Below are 22,413 nucleotides of genomic sequence, written 5' to 3'. Positions count from 1 at the left end.
GCCTGAGCAGCACCACACTCTCGGGCCCCAACACCAACCTCTGGGAATGGTCCCTGAGTCCACCCAAGCATGGCCTGGGAGTTCCTTACTCCCCTCCCACAAGAAGGGCAGAGGTGAGATTCAAATGCACATCTGCCTTACATCACACTGCATGGAGTGCCTGAGACCAAAATGCCTTTTCAGAACATAAGCAACCATTTATAAGACAGAGAGGAAACAGAAACAACAAAAAGACATATAGGGGCTGGAGTAATAGCACAGCGGGTTTGCCTTACACGCTGCCGACCCGGGTCGACCCGGGTTCGATTCCCAGCATCCCATATGGACCCTTGAGCACCGCCAGGGGTAATTCCTGAGTGCAGAGCCAGGAGTAACCCCCGTGTATCGCCAGGTGTGACCCAAAAAGCCAAATAGCCAAAAAAAAAGACATATAAATAACCCCAAAATAAGTACATCTATTTACAAACTTAACCCTCTTGTCCATGCAAGTTAATGCCACCCCGTACCTGTCATTACCTCTGATTTCGTTCAATGAGTTCACTGATTTTGTCATTCTGTTCTTCTATTCGACTACTCTTGTCAAGGATCTCCTGCTTCAATCTTTCATTTTCCTAAATTCAAATATAACACACAGCTAAACTTTTAAAGAGAGAAGTGTCAGATAAAATAGAAGCAACTTGAGTTGAAAGGTGCTTTATTATTGTAGCACCTAATAATGTATACTATCCATGTGCTTTTTTTTTTTGGGGGGGGGGCTTTTTGGGTCACACCCGGCGATGCACAGGGTTTACTCCTGGCTCTGCACTCAGGAATTACCCCTGGTGGTGCTCAGGGGACCATATGGGATGCTGGGAATCGAACCTGGGTCGGCCACGTGCAAGGCAAACGCCCTACCCGCTGTGCTGTCACTCCAGTGTGCTATCACACCCTATCCATGTACATTTTGAGACAAAAATCTAAATGCATGCCACATGGATACAATTCTTACGACACCACATCAAATTATACCTGGGAGAAACATATAATTTTGTTTGGAGGCACATCTGGTCATGCCCAATGTAAGGTTGTTTATATATATATATATATATATATATATATAACTGGATAAAATATAAAGAAAGCTAATTCTCAAAGGTCAACAATAAATATTTTCTTCTGGATATAAAGTGGTAAATGGCATTTTTTTTGGGGGGGGGGGGTTAGGGCCTTCTCCAGCCATGTTAGGGGTGGCTCCTGGTTCTGTGCTCAGATATCACTTCTGGCAGACCCTGAGGGCCATCTACAGAGTCAGAAATGGAACTGGGCTCAGCCACACGCAATGTGAGTTCTAGAACCACTTTACCATTTCTCTAGCTCTGTGATACGTGGTTCACACCAGATTAAGTAATATTGGGTTTTTCAGAATTTCCCAACGTGGTAAAGTACTTATCACATGCATGGTCCCTATTTCTACAGTACAATTTTAAGGTCATTTTCCCCTTGATCCCCTTTCCTTAAACACACATTACCACTCATTAAACCCATTTCGCACTTCCTCTCACTGCCCCCAGCCCCTTCTATTCTGGTAAACTTAGTGTTGTTATTATCGTTGGTTTATTATTTGCTATGTTTCATAACATACTGAATATACGGTAAAATCATCCAGTGTTTGACAATTTCCTTATGACTTTTTTTTCTCTTTATACAATCCTCTTGAGTTTCTTCCTTTTGCTGCAAATCACAATTTGTATGTGTGTGGAGGGGGATGGGAGTGGGGAAGTCAGTCTGGGTGACACTCAGCAGAGCTCAGCAGTTTACTCCTAACTCAGTGCTCAGGGGTGACTCTTGGCAGTGTTTGGGAGGACTGTCTGGTACTAGATTGTAAACTCAGGCTTCCTGAGAACAAACCATGCATTTCAGCCCACTGAGTCATCTATCTGAACAATGTTAATTTTTTTTTTAAGGGCCACATTTGAAGGTGCTTGGAGGGGAGTGGGGCAGACTATACCTGAGATCAGACTCAGGACCCCCACAAGCAAGGAGCATAACCACTTCAGCCACATACCTCCAGCCCCATCTTAATCTTTTGTATAAGTAGTTAAGAGTGATCCAGGTTCATTCTTTTCATATGGGTGTCCAGATCTCTCAACATCATTTGTTGTTGAAGAGATTTTCTTTTTCTTTTTTTGCTTTTTGGGTCACACCAATAATGCTCAGGGGTTATTCCTGTACCCAGGAATTACTCCTGGAGGTGCTTGGGGGACCATATGGGATGCCGGGGATCAAACTCGGGGTCAGTCGCATGCAAGACAAATGCCCTACCCACTGTACTATCATTCCAGCCCTGAAGAGATGATCCTTTCTCTAGTTATGGTCATGGCTACACTACCGTAGGTTAAATGTTAACATGTGTGCAGTTTCATTTATGGATTCTAAATCCTATCCCATTGATTCATGTGTCTATTTTTAATTCAATACTACCCTGTTTCGGTGACTGTCACTTTCTTTCTAATACAGTGAGAAAGATACCATCATGCTTCCCTTTTTTCCTCTTTTTCCAAAATTGTTAAGTTTCAGGGTCTTTTGTGGTTCCATATGATAAAGTATGTTTTTGTTCTATTTCCTTTGAAAAAATCACTTTATGAGCAAAGGAGACAACAGGTCTTGCATGCACCAGGACATGAGCATGATTCCTGATGAATGGTCTCCCAGACACTTCTGGGTATAGCCCTGAAGACCCCCAAGCCCTGCTAGGCCTGAGCTGCACTGCATGCTGGGCTCAAACATTGAGCCATTCTGTTGAGTATCACTGTGAAGGGACATGGTCCCCCTGATCATCCCCCATGATGCCCTCCCCATCCCCCCTAAATATACATTATGATTGTTCATTTGTTTTGGGCCACACTTGGCTATGTTTCATATGGGGTGCCAGGGATCGAAACCAGGTTAACTGCATGCAGAGCCAATGCCCTACCTGTTGTACTATCACTTGGCCCTCAAAATGTATAATTTTTTAAAAAGTGCTATGGTAGTTTCAAAAGGTGGTATGTTTGGGGGAGAGCAAGACCTCGAGAATGAGTGTTCCTTGGGGCTGGAGCAATAGCACAGTGGGTAAGGTGTTTGCCTTGCACGTGGCTGACCCAGGTTCGATTCCCAGCATCCCATATGGTCTCCCAAGCACTGCCAGGAGTAATAATTCCTTAGTGCAGAGCCAGGAGTAGCCCCTGTGCATCGCCGGGTGTGACCCAAAAAGAATAAAAAAAAAAAAGAGTGTTCCGTTCTCAATCACCTCACCTGAATGATTCGCTGAATGTTGCTCATAATCATGCTTGTTTCCATAGTAACTGACATGCTAGGAATGAGCAGAGAATTGCCAGCACTATGTTTCTGCAACTCTTCAACCTACAAAAGGGAAACCAGAAGAACCTTGTAAGAAATTCTGAAGTGAAAAAAAAAGAATTTACCTAAGGTCTGACGACCTTTTGGGGGAAACTAATGAAGTTTCTATATTCTTTAATGTACTCCAGTGTTTACTGTAACTGGATCCTAAAATAATGATATTTAGTCTAGGGAAGTAAGTACCAACCATTGTGAATACTGGAAACCAAGCTGAAATGATTAATTAATGCTGTTCCCTGATTTGTGATCCATTTTGAATACCCCCATTTTCACAGCTCCAACCATGACTCTTACCTTTGTCATGAGATGATCCACTTTATCGGCCACTTTGCTCACTGCCATTCTAATTTCAGTGCTATTTTGCCGGGCTTCAGTCATGAGAAACGAAGCCATGTCACCTGACCCTACACAGAATAAAATCAGAGACTCAGAGAAACAGGAACAGAGGATACCATATGAGGAGATGCCAACATCTCAGCCGAGGAAAGAAAAGAAATCTAAATAGCTTCTAAATAGCAGGAAAGTTGGGGCTGGAGCGATAGCATAGCAGGTAGGGCATTTGGCTTGCACACGGCCAACCCGGGTTCGATTCCCAGCATCCAATATGGTTCCCCAAGCACCTCCAGGAGTGATTCCTGAGTGCGGAGCCAGGAGTAACCCCTGAGCATCGCTGGGTGTGACCCAACAAGAAAAAAAAAATAGCAGGAAATGTTTCGGGTAACTCACACTGTCAGAAGAGCATTGAGAGAAAAAGGCAGAAGCACACAAAAGCTAAGGGCTAAGCTAAGCTCCCACAAGAGCAACGAGGCTACAGTCTAGTGCAGGGGTCAAGCATGGCGGCGTCAGTTCGCCATGGCAATGGCTGCTCACAGTACGCTCCAGTTAAGCCAGCGGTAAGCTGGGCACTGTACCAGGTGCCAGGAATACAGCAATGAATAAAGCACAGTGTAACCTTGGTGTGCCAACATTCTGGTTGGGACACTGACAGGTAAACAGACCAAAAGTGTTTCTCCCGTGCAAAACTGAACTACGGACAAGGCACTAGTGGTACAGGGAAAACCAAGAGGAATTCTTCGGCGGCGCATACATCAGACACAGCTCTGAGAGCTGGAGGGAGTGTGGGAACAATCAGGGAAGGCGTCACGGAAGGGACGGCATTTGAGGCCTCCCCAGGAGGAGGAGAAAGGAGCCAGGTTTTCAGACGGAAACTGCAGTGCAGGAACCCTCGCAGATCCAGGACCGCTCCTGCCACTGACCACCCAGAGGGGATTGTACACAAAAGACAAGCGTGGTGGAGCCAATGCTGGGAGTGTGTGGGGCTATAGGCTTGGTCCTTCCCTGCCCACACAGAAGAAAGTGGCAGCACAGAAAAGTGGGATAGTGGGGGCTTGGGCTTCAAGCCCGGGTTCTCCCGGAACACGTTTCTCGCCTGCTTATCTCTCGAGCACACATTTCTCCCCTCGAGTAAGTTTCAATAAAAACTGCCTTGCTTCACTAAGAAGAAAAAAGAAAGAGAGATGCCACCACAGCTGTCTACATTTGATCTGATTTTGTTTTTTTAATACATGCCCACCACATTAGCCTGTACATGCGTGCGGAACAGCTGAGTTAACGGATAGTTTCCACGGTCAGGGGTTTTAATGATAGGAAGGCGAGCAGCTTTTCCTTTTCCTCCCTTTGGAACTGTTTGACCTTCTAATGAACTTGCCATTTTTGTAATTCCAAAAGGCTGGGGCTGGAGTGATAGTCACAGCGGGTAGGATGTTTGTCCTGCACATGGCCGACCCGGGTTCGATTCCCAGCATCCCATATGGTTCCCTGAGAACCGCCAGGAGTGATTCCTGAGTTCATGAGCCAGGAGTAACCCCTGTGCATCGCTGAGTCTGACCCAAAAAGAAAGGGAAAAAAAAAAAGGTTAAGCCAGGGATGTGGTTCAGAGGCCAGGCATTTGCCTTGTGTGTATGAGGTCCTGGGTGTGATTCTCAGCACCACCCTCAAAATCAAAATTATAAAGATAAAATACAAATTGTAATAAAGTAGTTCTGGTTTGATAATGAACTCTGACAATCATTAGGCTTTCTTCCAGTTTCCATGGAAGAAAGTTTTTCACTTTTTTACTTTTTCCTATAAACACAAGACATTCTAACACAGGAACTGGGCAGGAGATAACGAGAAAGGGGTCAGAGGGATCAGAGGGTCACTTCCCAGCCTGAGCACAAGCTCTGCATGCAGTAGGCCCAGACTGGATTTCCTGTCATTATACACTTGCCAGAACATTACAGAAATGACCCCCAAACAGCCCCTGTCCACTCCTGGGTGGGGCCCCCAAACCAAAAATAAATAAAATTTTAAAAAGGAAAATGAGAGAAACAAAACAGAACACGGGAATAAAGAATTTGAGGAATGGTGGAAACACACTAAAATTGAAACATGGTGAGGGTTGCCACTCTGTAAGGTTACTAAAAAAAAAAAAGGGAGCTAGAAGCTTCTAAGTGGATTACATGGTACGTCAACTGAATCTCAAGAAAGCTGCTTTTTAAAGAGGCAAAAGAGGGTAGAGATCTACTGGAATGAAAATGGGAGTGAAGACGAGGGGCTGGCGCCATACCTTGGTAATGCGGAGACTGGGAGAGCGGCGCCGGGTACAGGGGCCGCACGGGCTGCAGCTGCGAGGAGGCGGGCGAGGCCTGTGGGTACGCGTAGGCCGGCACACCTGCATAGGGCTGAGACGTCGCAGAGTTACAGCTGGCTTAGCACAGTCGCGCCCATCATTCCTGCTCCTATTTGTCTTTGATGGAAGGAAGTCTAAGAGGAGAAGCGAACCTCCACCTCCTGGTGCTGGGGAAGGACTGCAGTGGGCAGGGGCGCTATCGAGAGGCTCAGCAGTACCTGGTGCCTGAGATTTTCCCAGAGGTGAGGGAAGAGGACATCCTCCCATCCCACCCCACCCCCCGGGCACACTTCCTTAGCAGGAGCATATTCCCCTGACACTGGTCCCACTCATCACCTCTGGCATCGAAGAATAAGCAAACGATCTAGTTTCCTCTGAGTCAGAACAGGAGAGGTATTCACTGATACTCCAAATTTCGTTTTGTTTGGGGGCCACCCCCAGCAGCGCTCACGTTTTACGCCGGGTTCTGCACTTGGGGATCACTCCTGGTGGGCTCAGCAGACCATGTGGTACTGGGAACAGAACCTGAGTCTGCCGTGAGCAAGACAAACAACCTACCCCCTAGACTATATCTCCGTCCTATCAAAAAATATTTAGGGGCCAGAGAGCGCAACAGGCTGAGGTGTTTTGCAAAGAGGATGCCCAGGTAGTTCCCCAGCACCGTATGCATCCCTAAGAACTGAGCCGGTAGCAGCCCTTGAGTACCACTGGGCATGGGGATCTTCAATTCTTACAGTGAAGTAAGAAAAAGTTACTGACTCAAACCATAATAAATTACAGCTTGTAATTGACCGGGTTTGTAAATGTTGTTACCTGAAAGGACGGGGCATTTCCAGATACAGTGGGCTGGGAGTCGAGAGATGTAACGGGCATTAAGGCAGCAGAAGGTGCTTGGAGCCCAGCAACAGAGGGCTGAGGTGCTAAGACAAAGGAAGAAACTGTCACCGGTACCCGCCCGGCTCCACTTGCCGCCAGTCTCAGCCTACACCGGCACCTTCTACCCACCGTGTCATCATGCTGCAGACTTTACCTTCATCACCTACTCTGCTAAAGTCAGCTCTATCACAATCCCACAATCTCACAGCAGGTCACTGAGGGTAGACACAGGTGTGCCTCATCCCTCCCCGCCCCCCCCCACCCCAAGGAAGGAAGGAGGTACAGAACCAAGCAAGAGGCAATGTCTCACTAGCTGAATGCAGATCTCCCAACCTGACCCGTGTGTGTGAGAGATACCACATGCGAACCAAATATACTTGCTACATCTGAAGATGTGGCCAGGAACAGACTCTGGAGGGAGGGGTCCATGCAGGTCTAGCTCTCATCTCTCAAACTCACGTGACCTAATGACTTCAGGAACAGTGACCAGGCTGGTGCTGAGCCACTCTGAAGCCGCAAAGAGTCAGAGAGCGGCCTTACCTTGTGAGGTCATCTGCGGTAGGACGGGATGGACTGGCTGGAGGGAAGGCTGGATGGATGGCGCCGCCAAAGGCTGCCCGGCGCCCCGCAGCATAGTCACAGCCTGAAACACACCCAAAGTCACCGCTGGCTACAAGGCACGCGGGTGCTGTGCTGGAGAATGAACCCGACTGTCCATACTCAACCTTCTTAAGGTGTTGTCAGGCAGAGACACGGAGAGAAGGGAAAGGGGTGGCAAGCGGAAAAGCTGGGCATTTAGCATGAGCGCCCTGGGGGAGCAGGCCTTTCTTTCTTAGTTCTGAGAGTAATGTGTCCCCTGGAGGGCAGCACTGACCCCTGCAGGAGTAGCCTGGGGTGCAGTTGTGCTCAGTGGTTTGTTCTGAAAAGGGAGCCACAGGCCAGATAAGTTTGGGACCCTCTGTGCTAGAGCACTAACCCTTCTCATAAATCCTCTCAAACAATAAAATACAGACAGGCTCTTCAGACCACCACGAGCTGATGCTTTCTTGGCCGAAGCAGCTACACTGATGGTGCTCAAGAATGCGCCGTTTCCCAGGCCAGCAGCTACCTTATGTCTGATCTAGGATAGTGTGTTTACGAGGAACACCAGGGAATAAGCCAGTCTATTCCCCTGCCAAATCATCTTTCAGAGGGTCATGGGCTAGTGCACACACTCCCCATGTGGGAGGCCTGGGTTCAAGCCTCAGCACTCCATGATTTCCTTAACCCCTCCCCACTCCCCAGCATTGCTGGGGGGACTGACCCTGAGCAGTGAGCCAAAAATAACCCCTGAGCAGAGCCAGGCACTGCCGGAAAATAAAACCAACAACAGAGGGACAGTAGGGGCTGGAGAAAATAGATTAGCAGATAGGGTGATTGCTTTGCAGGCAGCAGATTCAGGTTCAATCCCAACAACCCCTTTTCAGCCCCCTAAGACCACCAAGGATGATCCCTGAATTCAGAGCCAGGAGTAAGTCCTGAGCACTGCCGAGTGTAGCCCCAGAAAACAAAAAAACAAAGGGGATGGAGCAATAGCGCAGTGGGTAGGGCGTTTGCCTTGCACGCGACAGACCCGGGTTCGATTCCCAGCATCCCATATGGTCCCCCAAACACCGCCAGGAGTAATTCCTGAGTGCAGAGCGTTGCTGGGTGTGATCCAAAAAGCAAAAACAAAAACAATAAAAGGGCATTAGTCTTTGAGCTATCTCCCAGTCCAAAATAATAAATGTTCTAAAGAAACATGGGCCAGAGCAATAGCACAGCGGGTTAGGTGCCTGCCTCACACGTGGCCAGCCCAGGTTCCCTCTCTGGCACTACAATTCCCTGCGCACACCAGGAGTGATCCCTGAGCACAGCCAGGTGTGCTCTCTAGGGGCTGGAGGGATAGTACAGCAGGTAGGGTGTTTGCCTTGCACGCAGCAGACCAGAGTTCAATCTCCGGCATCCCATCTGGTCTCCCAAGCACCACCAGGAGTAATTCCTGAGTGCAGAGCCAGGAGTAACCCCTGAGCATCGCTGGGTGTGACACCCCTCAAAAAAAAAAAAACAGAAAACAAAATAAACAGGTGTGACCTCCACAAAACAAAACCCCAAAAATAATTAAAAAAAAAAAAAAAGAAACAAAAGTGAGGGGTTGGGGAATGCACCTGACCCAGGTTTGATCCCCAACAACGAAAGGTCTCCAGAGCATGACAGGTGTGGTGCTGGTGGTCCACCATCACCGCAGAGCCTGATCCGCATCCTCAAGCCACAGCACAGGAATGATCACATTAGGCAGAGCCGAGAGCGGCCCACATGGCCCCCGAGCACCACTGGGGAGGCGCCGACCAAAAGTGGGGAGGGATGGAGAGCAAAGGGGAGATGGGAGGGAAGGGCATCGGAGGGGAAGAGAGAGGGAAAAGATAGCAACATCTGCCAAGTCCTCAGAGAGCGAGAGGAACATACTTCGATCTCCGGTTCAGTGGACTCCAACTGTGGTGGGAGGATGGGCAACATGGGCTGGCCCATTTTGGCCATCCGAGAGATCAACTTGGCCTTGATTGTATCAGGATTCTGAAAGAGAGAAGTCAAAAAAAAGAAGTCACTGCAACCAACGTTCACTATTTTGTTCTATCCCTTTGGCATTTAGGTCAAGTCCTTCAACTGGGTCCTTTGCTTTACCTATCTGAAATCAAGTCTAGAAGGTGAGAATTAGATTCTTTTTGTTTTTGCGCCACAGCCAGAAGTGCTCAGGGTATATTCCTGGCTCTGTGCTTTGGAATGACTCCTGGTAGGGGTCAGGGGACCACGCAGGGTTAAACCCAGGTGGCTTCATGTAAGGCAAGCACCCTCCCTAAATACTGTACTATTGCTCCAGCCCCAAGAACTAGAGATTTTTTTTTTTAAATAAAACCATACAGTATCACAATTAATCATGGAAGAGAAAAAAAAATTCTGTGTTTGGAAAAAATACAATGGTCTTATATGAGTAATTTAATTTAATCTAGTCCTTCCCTTAGGCATAATTATCCTCACTTTATAATTGCAAATCATCCCGTATGTTAAGGGGGAGGCATCCTAGATGACAAGACCTTCTTACAAGCCCAGAAGCAATTCAGTGGACAGACATTCAGAAGAGAGCAGCTCTTTCTTCTAAATTTATGTTAACTTGACTGACACAGCTTTGACTATACACTAGGCCCTATGCTAAAAGCCTCTGAATTCATTCATTGGTTCAAAATGCAGCCTTCAGAAGGGTGGATAGTACAGTGGATAGGGCATTAGCCTTGCATGTGGCCATATGGTCTCTGGTGCATTGCCAGGAGTAATTCCTAAGTGTAGAGCCAAGAGTAAGTCCTGAGCAAAGTTGGGTGTGCCCCCCCCAAAAAATATAATAATAAATGCAGCCTTCAGAGCAAAAGTACATACCTTGAAGGCTATGTAGGGGGGTAGGAAAAAAAACCATAATCTTTATTTTCTTATTGTTTTTAAGCTACATTAAATTTGTTTAAATGGATGACCAGCTTGGTATAGAATGAAACGATCATAATCATTTCTAATTGTTTTTAAGCTGCATTGTTTAAGGGAATTGAAAGTACTTTCTGTACTAGAAGTACAGAAGGACTGGGAATATGCTCATTTTTCCCTAATGAATGAAGGAAAAAAAAAGGGGGGTCTCATTACATAAACCACATCAATACACAATATAATGAGAAAGCTTTCTATATACTAGAAATAAACTCCCAGTTGTTCAATTCCCAGTAGTAAAAATAAGAAGGGGTGGAGAGAAAAATTTCCATTTTAATAACCAAGAAGGTGAAAGATCAGTAACTTTCTTAAGGTTACACGCTTTTTGTTTGTTTGTTTGTGGGCCACAACTGGCAGTGCTCAGAGATTATTCCTGGCTCTGCACTCAGGAATTTATGGTCCCCAGGTGCTTAGAGGACCATATGGGATGTAAGAAATTGAATCTGGGTCAGCCATGTAAAAGGCAAGCACCCTACCTACTGCACTAAGGCTCCAGCCCCCAAGGTTACAGGCTTTTAATAATAGACTTGTGGGCTGGAGAAATAACATCAGAGGTAAAAGTGCTTGCCTTGCTTCCCACTGACCCGGCAAATCCCCTGTACCACACAGCGTGATGGGAGCTCACTCCTGAGCAGAGCCAGGAATAGCCTTGAATACTGACAGATATGGCCCAAGGTCCTCCAACCCCAAAAGATACACCTGAGGGGTCAGAGAAATAGTAGAGGAATTGTGGTGCTTGTTTCATGCATCAACAATCCTAGTTCAAACCCCAGAACAAAAAAAGAATAGACTTGAACCCGTCTGTTTATGTGAAAGTCCAGGCTGCATTTTACACTAAGTTCCACGCAAGAGGAAATTAAAGCAACCGCTGATTTCTAGCCTCAATCATTCTTAGCATTTATTTTAGCTCTATCCATCTGTGACACACCCAATCTCACAAACCTGGGGCGAGGGAGATGGACTCACATACTCACTGTGTGCGCTGAGAGCTGTTCACCCATGGAGTTAGATTTGGTTCGCAGAGCTGGATCCCTGAAAGCAAGCAAAGACACAGCCTGACATAAAAATGGAACCCAGAACCACAGTCTCTTTACTATGTTGACTGAAACACCTGTCAATTTAACCGCTGTGAGAGAAAAACCTGAACCCCTTCTTAGTGTGCATGATCTCGGATACTACTGAAGAGCAATGTCTTTCCATTCAAATACTCAGTATTTGCAGTTTTTCAATGTTTTTAATTTTGTCTTCATTTGGGGGCCACTCCTGGGAGTGCTCAGGGGTTACTCGTGGCCCTGCACTCAGGGATCATTCCTGGCAGGGCTCGGGGGACCATATGGGATGGCGGGGACTGAACCCAGGTCCACTGCGTGCAAGGTAAGCATCCCACCCACTGTACTATCTCTCCAGCTCCAGTACTTACAGTTTCGACTTTGGGTGCGTATTTTGTGTATGTGCCCTTTACCCAATTTCTCCCAGAGTTAGTATCTGTTTGGATTCTCGGGGGGAGACAGGGACTTGGGCCAGTCTCATGCATGCAAGCCAGGTGTTCCCACGGAACTCCATCCCTCTTCCACACTTTGGCAAATGTTCATAACATCTGAGCTAGAGCTCTGAACAGAGAATACTAACCCCATGTTCAAAGGAGCTGCAGTCAGCAGTTCCCCATTTCTGTCATGTCCTGCTCTCCCCATTCTGATTATTTTGCTTCTAAATGACAGGCCATGTGGTGATGCCAAGGGCTTTTAGGGGGGTAGAACTTGCGACGGCCCCAGTTTCTTACCCTGGCTGGAAAGGCAACGATGTGGGCAGTGAGGCCACAGGCGCAGCAGAGGCGCAGTCAGCACCAGGCACCGGAGAAGGGGCCGCTGAGTCCCGGGAGCCGACACTGTGCCCGTCAGAGCCCGACTCTCTAGCCAGCTTCACCTAGGGAGAGACCAGCCGCAGTGGAGCAGGCCGCGCCCCTGCCCATGCGCTCCTCTCCCTGCACCGCCCCCAGTTCCAAGCTGGGCATTCCGAGCCCTTTCCCTATCACAATCGACGTTATATGAACAATTCTGCACAGAACGAGTTCCCAAGCAAGGGAATCTGCTGCATAAAAGGATTTTTTTTTAAAGACTTAGGTTTGAGTTTTTGGTTTTTTTTTTTTGAGAAAAGAAAAAAACTGATTTTTTTTTTTTTTCATATAAAAGGCCAGTCTTGGGACTGGGGAGATAGCTCAGCACTCAGGGATGATGGAGGCCTATCTGGCTCAACCCCAGCACCACTTATGGTCCCCGAGCCCTGTCAGGAGTGATCGAGTGCAGTGCCAGGAACAAGCGCTGAGCAGCACTGTGTGCCCCTCACCCATCCCCACCCTCTTCCCGCTTCCCTCCCCCAAATTTAAGTTAAATAGAAAATCTGTGACAAAGGTAGTTGAAAACACATCAGATAAAGAGGGTTGGGAGCCGGAAGATGGCACAGGGGCCCACAGCACAGCCTTGCAAGCATAAGGTCTTGAGTTCAGGTGCCTGGTGCCCCGTGTGTGCCGGGAACGTCCTGGCAGCTCTGCTGTCTCTGGTGCCACAGGTGATTTCTGGCTGTGGTGCCACAGCCAGGTGTGTATGAGCACTGCAAAAGGGACATGACCCCAGGGGGCGCCCTAACTAAGAAACTGTGTGAGTGCCACACAGCCAGAAAGCAGAACCTCTGGCAAGCAAGTGTGTGAGCACGTAAGCCCTGCACCAACCCCGGCAAGCACCACCCTAATTAGCCGCACCTCAACTAGCGCAAGCCGCAGCTAGCATGTGCCAAAAAGGCACCTAAAGCAGTTTAAACCCCAGCGGAGGGCGTGAGCCCCAGCAAGCCCAAGTTAAAAATGTGTGAGCCACCCGGACAAAACGAGCACATAATGTAGGGTGCTTGCCTTGCTTGGGGTTGGCCAGGGTTCGATCCTTGCCACACATATAGTGCCCTGAGCACCTCCCTTGGGAGTGACCCTTAAACACAGAGCCAGGAGTAAACCCTGAGCATTGCCCCGTGTGGCCCCAATAACAAAACAAAACCTAAACACTGAACACACCACAGCTAGGTGTGCGTCCCATTCCTGGTCACTGCAACGACAGCCATGAAGGTGGGGTGGGGGCGGGAAGGAACTGTTTTGAAAAAGTATGAGGACTGGAATGGTCTGGCAAAGACTGTCTAATTAGGACAGTCACAAGAAAAGCCTATCATTTTTCTGTCGTAGCGAAAGTAACATGAAAACAACCGAGCTATTTATTATCTGAAGGCTGACTCACCGAGCATAACACTGTCAAATTTCACTCACCCTGGAGCAATAGCATAGCGGGTAGAGCGTTTGCCTTGCACGCGGCCGACCTGGGTTCGATCCCCAGCATCCCATGTGGTCACCCATGGTCATCCTGAGCACCACCAGGAGTGTTTCCTGAGCGCATGAGCCAGGAGTAACCCCTGTTGCATCGCTGGGTGTGACATACACATATACACAAAAAAAAAATTTCACTCACCCGCCTAATCTCCACTTCAAACACCAGGATTGAGTCTGTTGATGGAATCCATCCAATTACCCCTTCAGAACCAACAGCACAGGATGGAGGGATAATAAGTAAGCGCTTTTCTCCCTTTTTCATTCCCAGCATTCCATCCTCCCAGCCCTGCAGCAAACAGAAGGGGGAAAAGTTCATCAGACATAGATTCCTCACAAGATAGAAAGAAGCACAGGTCAGGTTTCAATCACCTATCCTTTCCGGGTCACTAGAGAGGGGTCAAGTTCAATTATCCCCCTTCCCTTGCTCCACCACCGTTAAAATGATCTAGAATATACAAATTGAAATTCATTTAGTGGCTACATACACCGGCAATATCTGGGGGTTACTCTTGGTTAAGTCAAGAGCTTGGGGGTCACTTCTAAGATGCCGAAGAACTCACAAATGCCGAGATTGAACCTAGTACTTCAGCATGCAAAATATGCACCCTAGTCCTTTAACTATCTTTCTGGCCTCAATAGTGCTTTTAAAAAGACAGCATGGGGCTGGAGTGGTAGTACAGCGGGCAGAGCATTTGCTTTGCACGCAGCCGACCTGGTTTGATCTCTGGCATCCCATAGGGTGCCCCGAGCACTGCCAGGAGTGATTTCTGAGTGAGAACCAGGAGTAATCCCTGTGCATCAATGGGTGTGACCCAAAAGGCAAAATAAATAAATAAATAAACAAAATAAAAACCGCATATTCAAAATGAAAAACAAGAGAAAACAAAACAACAAACAAAACCCAGGGGCTGGAGCGATAGCACAGCAGGTAGGCGGGTAGGGCGTTTGCCTTGCATGCGGCTGACCTGGGTTCAATTCCCGGCATCCCATATGGTCCCCTGAGCATCACCAGGAGTAATTCTTGAGTGTATGAGCCAGGAGTAACCCCTGTGCATCGCCGGATGTGACCCAAAAAAAGCAAAAAAAAAAAAAAAAAAACCCCAGCATATTCAGAGTTGACTGAAATAGACTTATGTTAGATGATGAAAAAAAATTAGAAGAATAAATAGCTTTAAAGGAGAAGCAAAAGCAGGGCAGAGTGACTCCAGTATAGAGGGGAAGGCACTTGCCTTTCACTTGGCCAACCTGGGTTTGATCCCCAGCACCCCATATAGTCTCCTGATCATGCTTGGGAGACTCAGCACAGAGCCACGAGTATGCCCTGAGCATAACTGGGTATGGCTCCAAACCCAAAACCATTAAAAACAAAAAACAAAAAAACTCACAATATGAACTCAAGTTCCAGATTTTAACCCCAATGCCCCTTCAGCTATGCTGTAACTGCCTTCCACAAAATTTAGGTGTGCTAACTCAAAGATCAAAATGAGCTGGGAGCAGCCCCAGCATATGTCCTCTGAGCTCCAAGCACCAACGAGTGTACCCGCTCTGCACCCACAAGAAAGGTGGCACCAAATGATATACCCACCAAGAACACAGGCAATTACCTTGATGACTTTTCCTGATCCCAATTTCAGGCGAAGCAGCTTATCTTTATTAGCAGTAGAGTCAAAAACCTGCAATTTGACCAAAGTCAATGAATGAGGTCAGTCAGTTTCTAAATGAATCGGAGTAATTATGCTATGAATTTACTACATACAATCACGGTGGATCTAGAAAAGGGAACGCCAAGTCTAATGGGAAAATTGGCTTGCTGTGTTTCAAAAGACCTGGGGCTGGAGCGACAGCAAATGCACTTCCACGTGGCCAACCTGTATTCAATCCCAGGCACCCCCTAAGGGCCACCGAGCCCCACCAGGAGTAATTCATGAGTGCAGAGGCATAACTCCTGAGCATGCCAGGTGAAGCCCAAAAACAAAGAAAGACTTGAAAAGACATAGGACCATAAGGCTAAAGGGAGTTACATAAGGGGCAGAGAGATAGTGCAGCAGGTAAGGTGCTTGTTTTGCATGTGGCTGACTCTGATTCAATCCCCAGTACCCCATATATTCAAGCCCACCAGGACTGATCCCTGAGTGCAGAGCCAGGAATAAGCACCTCCAGTATGACCCAAAACAACAAGAAAGAAATGGCATAGGAGGACAAAACATACATGTGTATGACTGAAAAGAATATTCAGGTAGGACGTTTGCCTTGCACGCAGCCAACCTGGGTTCGATCCCCGGCATCCCATATGGTCCCCCAAGCACCACCAGGAGTAATTCCTGAGTGCAGAGCCAGGAGTGACCCTTGAGCATTGCTGGGCGTGACCCAAAAAGCAAAAAAAAAAAAAAATTGGGTATTGGTTTCCATTTTTCCTAGAAATTTCTCTGAGCACAGGGCCATGAGTAAGCTCTGAGCACCATCAGCTATGACTACCCCCCCCCCAAAAAAAATAAAAAAACAATTTGTTTTTTAATTCAAAAGGCATTTCTAAGTACTCTAAAAGGATCACGTAACAGGTTCATTTTTTTTTAACTTACAGAATTCTATAGTTTACTACCATACCTCAGTGCAATAAATCAGACTTTCGGCCAAAAATTTTTGCATAATTTTTTAAAAATACTATTTATAGGACCTGAAAAGGAAGACATAGGTAAGGTGCTTGCCTTGCTTGAAACTAATCCAGGTTCCCCAAGGGGACTGCCAGGAGTGACCCCTGAGCAGAGAGTGAGGAAGAGTCCCTGGGTACCACTGGAAATAGGCTCCAAATCTGGCATAAGGCAGATTTGATTTCAGAGTATTTGACAAACATGCCCCAGAAGCAGCCGCCTGTGACTAAAGCAGGCTCCTTAAGAAGAAATTTCTACTCCACAACAAAAACTCAGTCCCTCTACCTTACATCTGAACAGCCCTCTTATGCCCATAAAACCACGAAAGAATACTCGCAGCCAGCATCCATGTTCTTACCTGACCCGGCGCGTGATTCTGGAAGAGCCAGCCTGTGTAGGCCACCTCCAAGGAATCTCCAGTTTCTACCGCAGGGCCCTCGCAGACAACGAGGTCCTGCGAGAGCACTGCATCCAAAGAAGTGGCGCTGTTACACCTGGCAATGCACACCTGCGCAACAAGATGGAAGCAGTGGGGTCTTGGTTAAACTCGGTACGGACTTATTTCACTACTGCCAATGCTCTTCTCCAAACAGTGGCATCCATCAACATAACAGGTGACACAGTTAGCAGTCAACCATGCCAAGGTCAGCAGTCTTGCCAGGAATCAAGAGTGCCTAGAGTGAGGCTCTGGAGTCAAACTGTCTGGAGACTAATCCAGGCACTGCTATTGATTAACTTGGGACTTCCGCCAACAACTTAACTTCTGTGAACCTTATCTCACAGAAGATCTTTATAAGACAGAAATAAACACTTTGCATGATCCCCTAAGGTACTTATAAACACTGAGCTAATATATTCTTTATACAGTACTAGGTAGGTAGCAAGCACACAATAAGCTATTATGACTATACTAATGTGCTGTTTCAGAGCTTGGACATCTATGAAAGAAAGAGGAATATCTAAAAAGTTCAAAAAGCAGGGGCCAGAGAGACAGTACAGAGGGTAGGGTACTTGCCTTGCATGCAGACAATCCAAGTTTGATCCCCAGCATCCCATATGTTCCCCCGAGCCCACCAGGAGTAATCTCTGAGCACAGGGCCAGGAGTAAGCCCTGAGCACCATCAGCTATGACTACCCCCCCAAAAAAAATTTTTTTAATTCAAAAGGCATTTCTAATACTCTACAAGGATCACATAACAGATTTAATTTTTTTTTAACTTACAGAATTCTATAGTTTACCACCATACCTCAGTGCAATAAATCAGACTTTCGGCCAAAAATTTTTGCATAATTTTTAAAAAATACTATTTATAGGACCTGAAAAGGAAGACATAGGTAAGGTGCTTGCCTTGCTTAAAACTAATCCAGGTTTCCCAAGGGGACTGCCAGGAGTGACCCCTGAGCAGAGAGTAAGGAAGAGTCCCTGGGTACCACTGGAAATAGGCCCCAAACCAAAACAATAATAATAAAAAATAGTATTTATAATTTTAAATTCTATTTATAAAATACTCCTTAAAATAAATGTATGAAGTAGAAAATGCTTTTTTAAAAGTAATTTATGGTGGTGTGGGGTCTTTGGGACACTGGTGGAGAGAAGTAAGTTCTCTGGTGGCAGGTGTGCTGTTGGAATGATGGGTCCATGAAAGGATGAGGAACAATACTGTAAACCCCAGTACCTCAATACAAATGGCAGTTTACAGTATGCCTTTTTTCTGTTACAATAACTTGTTTAAGAAAAAACTGGGCCAGAGTGATAGTACAGTCGATAGAGCATTTGCCTTGCACAGGGCCGACCAGATTCGATCCCTGGCATCCTATATGGTCTCCCAAGCCCCACCAGGAATGATCTCTGAATGCAGAGACAGGAGTAAGCCCTGAACATCATCAGGTGAGACCCACAAACAAACAAAAAATTAATTTATAGTATTTTTTCTGTTAAAGTTTCATTTCAAGCAATTTCAGTGCTGGTATTATTTCCCTGAAATACAATAGACAAATTCACTTAAGTGAATTTGTATTCAATGAGCTTTTTTATTTGTCATTAACAAAAAATAGCAGCTGATGGGTTTTCCACATATTTTCCTAAAGTTAAGAGAAATCCAGACATGTGTTTTATATTTTATGGGAAGAATGGTACGATTTTACCTGTTTATTGAATTCCACGGCATCTTTTTCTGACTCAAACATGATGGACCAATTCTGTCTCTGGTCATCATAAAAGGTGCTATAGTTATTGGGCCGAACCTGGGGAAAGAAATGTTGAGAGAACTCAACCACTGGCAACAAAGTAGGTAAGACTTGAAAGCCCAAACCTGAGATAAGGGCCTCGCCTCAGGAGGACAGGAGGACCCCAAGTGAGAGATCAGGAAACTCTTCATCTTTCCCACCCTACCTCTTAGCTCACCTACCCAGAAGGCAGCAGAGACCACTGTGAGTCTGTTACATTAACCCCACTGAACTGCAAGGAAGCAAAGGATCTAATTCCTACAGGAATGCTTAGGTCAATCTCTCCTGTAACTCTCACTCAAAGGAGCTAACCATTTCAATATGGGAAGTCTTACCAAGAGATCAAAGTTCAGATGAATCCTTGCAACCGTCACTGTCTGTTGCTGACTGATATAAAGAAGAATCTTATACTGTATTCAAGCAAAGACAATTGGAAAAAAATGAAATGCAAGTAAGTTCAAAGGAAATAATACAAAGCCAGCAATAAAATGTCAGGGATGAAATTCAAAACTGAGGAAAGGTTCAGGATGTGACTTAGATAGGAATATAAATCTCACATGGATGCAAATAAATGACCAAAATCACAAAAACAAAAATAGCACTATCAAAACTCAGCGCATCCTTTAACATTTTTATTTTTATTTTGCTTTGGGGCCACAGCAGGCAGTGCTCAGGGACTACTCCTGACTTTGCACTTGGGATTCACTCCTGGCGGGCTTGTGGGACCATATGGGATGCTGACCCAGGTCAGCTTCTTGCAAAGCAAGTGCCCTATCCACGGTACTGTCTCTCTGGCACCTGGAATTTTTATTTGCAATATTTTCAGCATGCATTTTAATTTCTTCTCATTATAGCCTTACTTTATAACTTAAGAGACACATAGTGGCCAATAGTGACATGACAAGATGCTCAGTATCATTAAGATTTGGAGAACTTAAGTCAAAACTACAGTAAGATCCACTTCATGAGGGCCACATAATACAATGGGCTGAGCATAGGTTTTGCATGTGTGAATCCTGGATTCAATCCTCAGCACCACATGGTCTCCCAAGCATCCGAACATAGAGCTACTCAGGGTGTAACTCCTGAGCACTGCTGGGACCACTCTCTACCCCCAAAACATTTTATACTCACTAGAACAGCTGTAATTAATAAAAAGAGAGAACCAGAGTTTTAGCACAGTGGGTAAGGCACTTGCCTTGCAACCTGGGTTCAATCCCCAGCACTATATACGGTCCCCAAGCACTGCTAAGAGTTATCCCTGCGTGCAAAGAGTAGCCCTGAGTGAGCTTGGCTGGGTGTAGCCCAACCCCCTCCCACACATAAAATTAAATGATCAAAATCACAGGTTAAGGCAACTATATGTGACCGATCCAGGTTTGATCCCCAGAACTACATACGGACGCTGAGCAGAGCCAGGAATAGCCCCTCAGTTGTGACAGATGTAAAACAAAGCACCCCTTGAAGATGAGGGAGGGCTAGAGAGCTCCAAGGGTTGAACACATGCTTTGCACAAAGGAGCCCCAGGTTCAATGCCTGGCACCATATACTCCCCCCCAAGCCCTGCTTGGCATGGCCCCCAAAATTTAAAAAATTGGTAAGAATATGAGGGACTACAGGGGTTTCTTCTTTTCTTTTTGGGGGGTCTTGGGGTCACACCAGAGGTAATCAGGTTACTCCTGGCTTTGTGCTCAGGGCTCGGGGATGACGTGGTGCAGAGATGGAAGCAGGACCAGCCTTCAGCCCTGCACCACCCCTCCAGCTCCATCCACTCCCACGCACCGGAAAGAGCTTTCCTTATCTGGTGCTGGAAAAGCTTGCAGAGGCCGAGCACTCAGCCCAATTCGATTAGAGCAAGTAGCTCAGAGAAGGATCACATGATGCATGAAGACGCAGGCCACATCTGAGTGTTCCTTTCACAGGCACAATGTCCTCAGGCACTTTCCCCCCTTCACTGCTAACAATCAAACACACTGACATATGTGGCTCAGCGTAGCTCTCTGGACCTCTGACCGGCGGTGCCAGAGCTCCTGGATGCAAAGGATGAGCTCCAGCCCCCTGAGCCATCTCCCCAGGCTTGAAATTTGAGCAAGTCTTTTTCCCTCGAAAACCTGATGTGTGGGGGAGAACATGCCCAGTGGTACTCAGGAGCTCTTCCTGGCTCTGTGCTCAAGAATGACTCTTGGTAGCGCTCAGAAGACAAAAATGACGCCAAGGACTGAACCAAGTCATGGCCAAAGTGGGCACATCCAAAGCAGGAGCCTTACCTTCTGTACTCTCCCTCCAGTTAATTTTTCTTTCTTTTTTAAAAAATCTAAGTTTCATGGGGCCAGAGCGACAGTACAGCAGGGACAGAGTTTGCCTTGCGTGCAGCCAACACAGGTTCAATCCCCGCCATCCTATAGGGTCTCCCCCGAGCACTGCCAGGAATAATTCCTGAGTGCAGAGCCAGGAGTAATCCCTGAACATCTCTCGGTGTGACCCAAGAAGAAAATAAAATTAAGTTTCAGTCTATTTAATTTCTTATGCATATTTCAACAATGTTAAAAATCTTCTGGAGCAGAATTTGTACCTAGACAGAGCCCACATAAGGCTTCTAACCACAACTTCTTTTTGAAGATTTTTTTTATTATCATGGAAATATTGCTTGTCATAGATTACTGAGACCCCCCCCGCCCCAAATTCTTACATTAGGTTCATATATCACAAAAGTCAAACAAAAAATTTTAGTGGCTAAATGCACAACAGTGAGGCAAATCTAGCTATAAATGTCAACATATACTTAATTTTTAAACCCCCCCACCTCAAGTGAGCACAGCCTGATCTGATACACCAAACACCAGGTAAGCCCAGAGCAAACCAGCAGGAGTTAAACACTGAAACACTGAGACTGGGGCTACTCTCACCTCTTTGGCCACGTGATTCCCCAGGACGGCAGCACCAAATTTGCCCTGCTTCACATACTGACCGTTTGTGCTACGGGAGCAAGGGAAACAAGTATCAACATTTCCTCAACGAGAAGAACCTTCTCTTCTGCCGGACAGAACTGGGGGATCTACCCGCCCGGCCTCTAGAAAGGCACACAAACGGGCAGGGTGTAATTTAGGGCTTTCACACAACTTCTCTTCCAATATCTGCTCTTTATGCTCTCCCAGCGGGGGCCTGCCTTCGTGCAGTTCTAGAGAGTGCAAGCACTTCCGAGAGAGGAGGTGTGAGGGGAGACGAAAGAGGCAATTACCCGCAGCCCACCCAGTTTCGGAGCTTGCTGCTTCCAGTAACTTACTATCGATACGCATGCACCGCCTTTGCCACCAACACGGCGGGTGCGCCCGTGCCGGAAGGTGCCGTTTTCGGTGTCCCCTGGTTTCCTGAAGATGAAGAAGAAAGCAAAGTTGTCACTGATTCTCGCTTGAAACTGCTTTTGACCATTAAACCAGATTTTTAAAAAATTCCTTTGGGGTGGGGGTGTGTAGGATAACACTGCTTTGGAGAGAGGATTGGAATAAACTGCGACTAAGACCAACCAGTCTGGCCCTCGTTCCTTCCTTTGCCTGCCCATCGCCTTCGACCTCCCCGGGGGAAGAAGGGTGAGATTACCGAACGCGGGCGGTGGGAGAGATAGAGCCACCGCCCGCTGTGTGCCGTGCCCCCTTCTTGAGTTGACACAGGGGTGGGGTGGGGATCATCTGTGATGGTGCTCAGGG

The 22,413-nt window shown here is 46.8% G+C and overlaps 1 protein-coding gene across 1 annotated transcript in view; it reads right to left on the bottom strand.

The window, feature by feature from the left end:
- FKBP15 (FKBP prolyl isomerase family member 15) overlaps positions 1-22,413 on the bottom strand; it is a 60,563-nt gene that overhangs the window by 20,248 nt on the left and 17,902 nt on the right. The window contains exons 3-18 of the mRNA XM_056109512.1: positions 21,993-22,077; positions 21,616-21,685; positions 19,045-19,119; positions 18,629-18,727; positions 16,842-16,991; positions 15,440-15,508; positions 13,975-14,121; positions 12,252-12,394; positions 11,446-11,503; positions 9,410-9,517; positions 7,466-7,568; positions 6,863-6,969; positions 5,987-6,101; positions 3,673-3,782; positions 3,274-3,381; positions 517-611 (exon numbers count right to left, since the gene is read on the bottom strand). Of these exons, the coding sequence (XP_055965487.1) occupies positions 517-611; positions 3,274-3,381; positions 3,673-3,782; positions 5,987-6,101; positions 6,863-6,969; positions 7,466-7,568; positions 9,410-9,517; positions 11,446-11,503; positions 12,252-12,394; positions 13,975-14,121; positions 15,440-15,508; positions 16,842-16,991; positions 18,629-18,727; positions 19,045-19,119; positions 21,616-21,685; positions 21,993-22,077 (1,642 nt within the window). The remainder of the gene's footprint in view (positions 1-516; positions 612-3,273; positions 3,382-3,672; positions 3,783-5,986; positions 6,102-6,862; positions 6,970-7,465; positions 7,569-9,409; positions 9,518-11,445; positions 11,504-12,251; positions 12,395-13,974; positions 14,122-15,439; positions 15,509-16,841; positions 16,992-18,628; positions 18,728-19,044; positions 19,120-21,615; positions 21,686-21,992; positions 22,078-22,413) is intronic.

This window comes from Sorex fumeus, unplaced genomic scaffold, assembly GCF_029834395.1.
Source record: "Sorex fumeus unplaced genomic scaffold, SorFum_2.1 ptg000285l, whole genome shotgun sequence".
NCBI classification, from domain to species: domain Eukaryota; kingdom Metazoa; phylum Chordata; class Mammalia; order Eulipotyphla; family Soricidae; genus Sorex; species Sorex fumeus.
The sequence above is the reverse complement of the archived record's forward strand: the minus strand, read 5'-3'. Positions and strand labels throughout refer to the sequence as shown.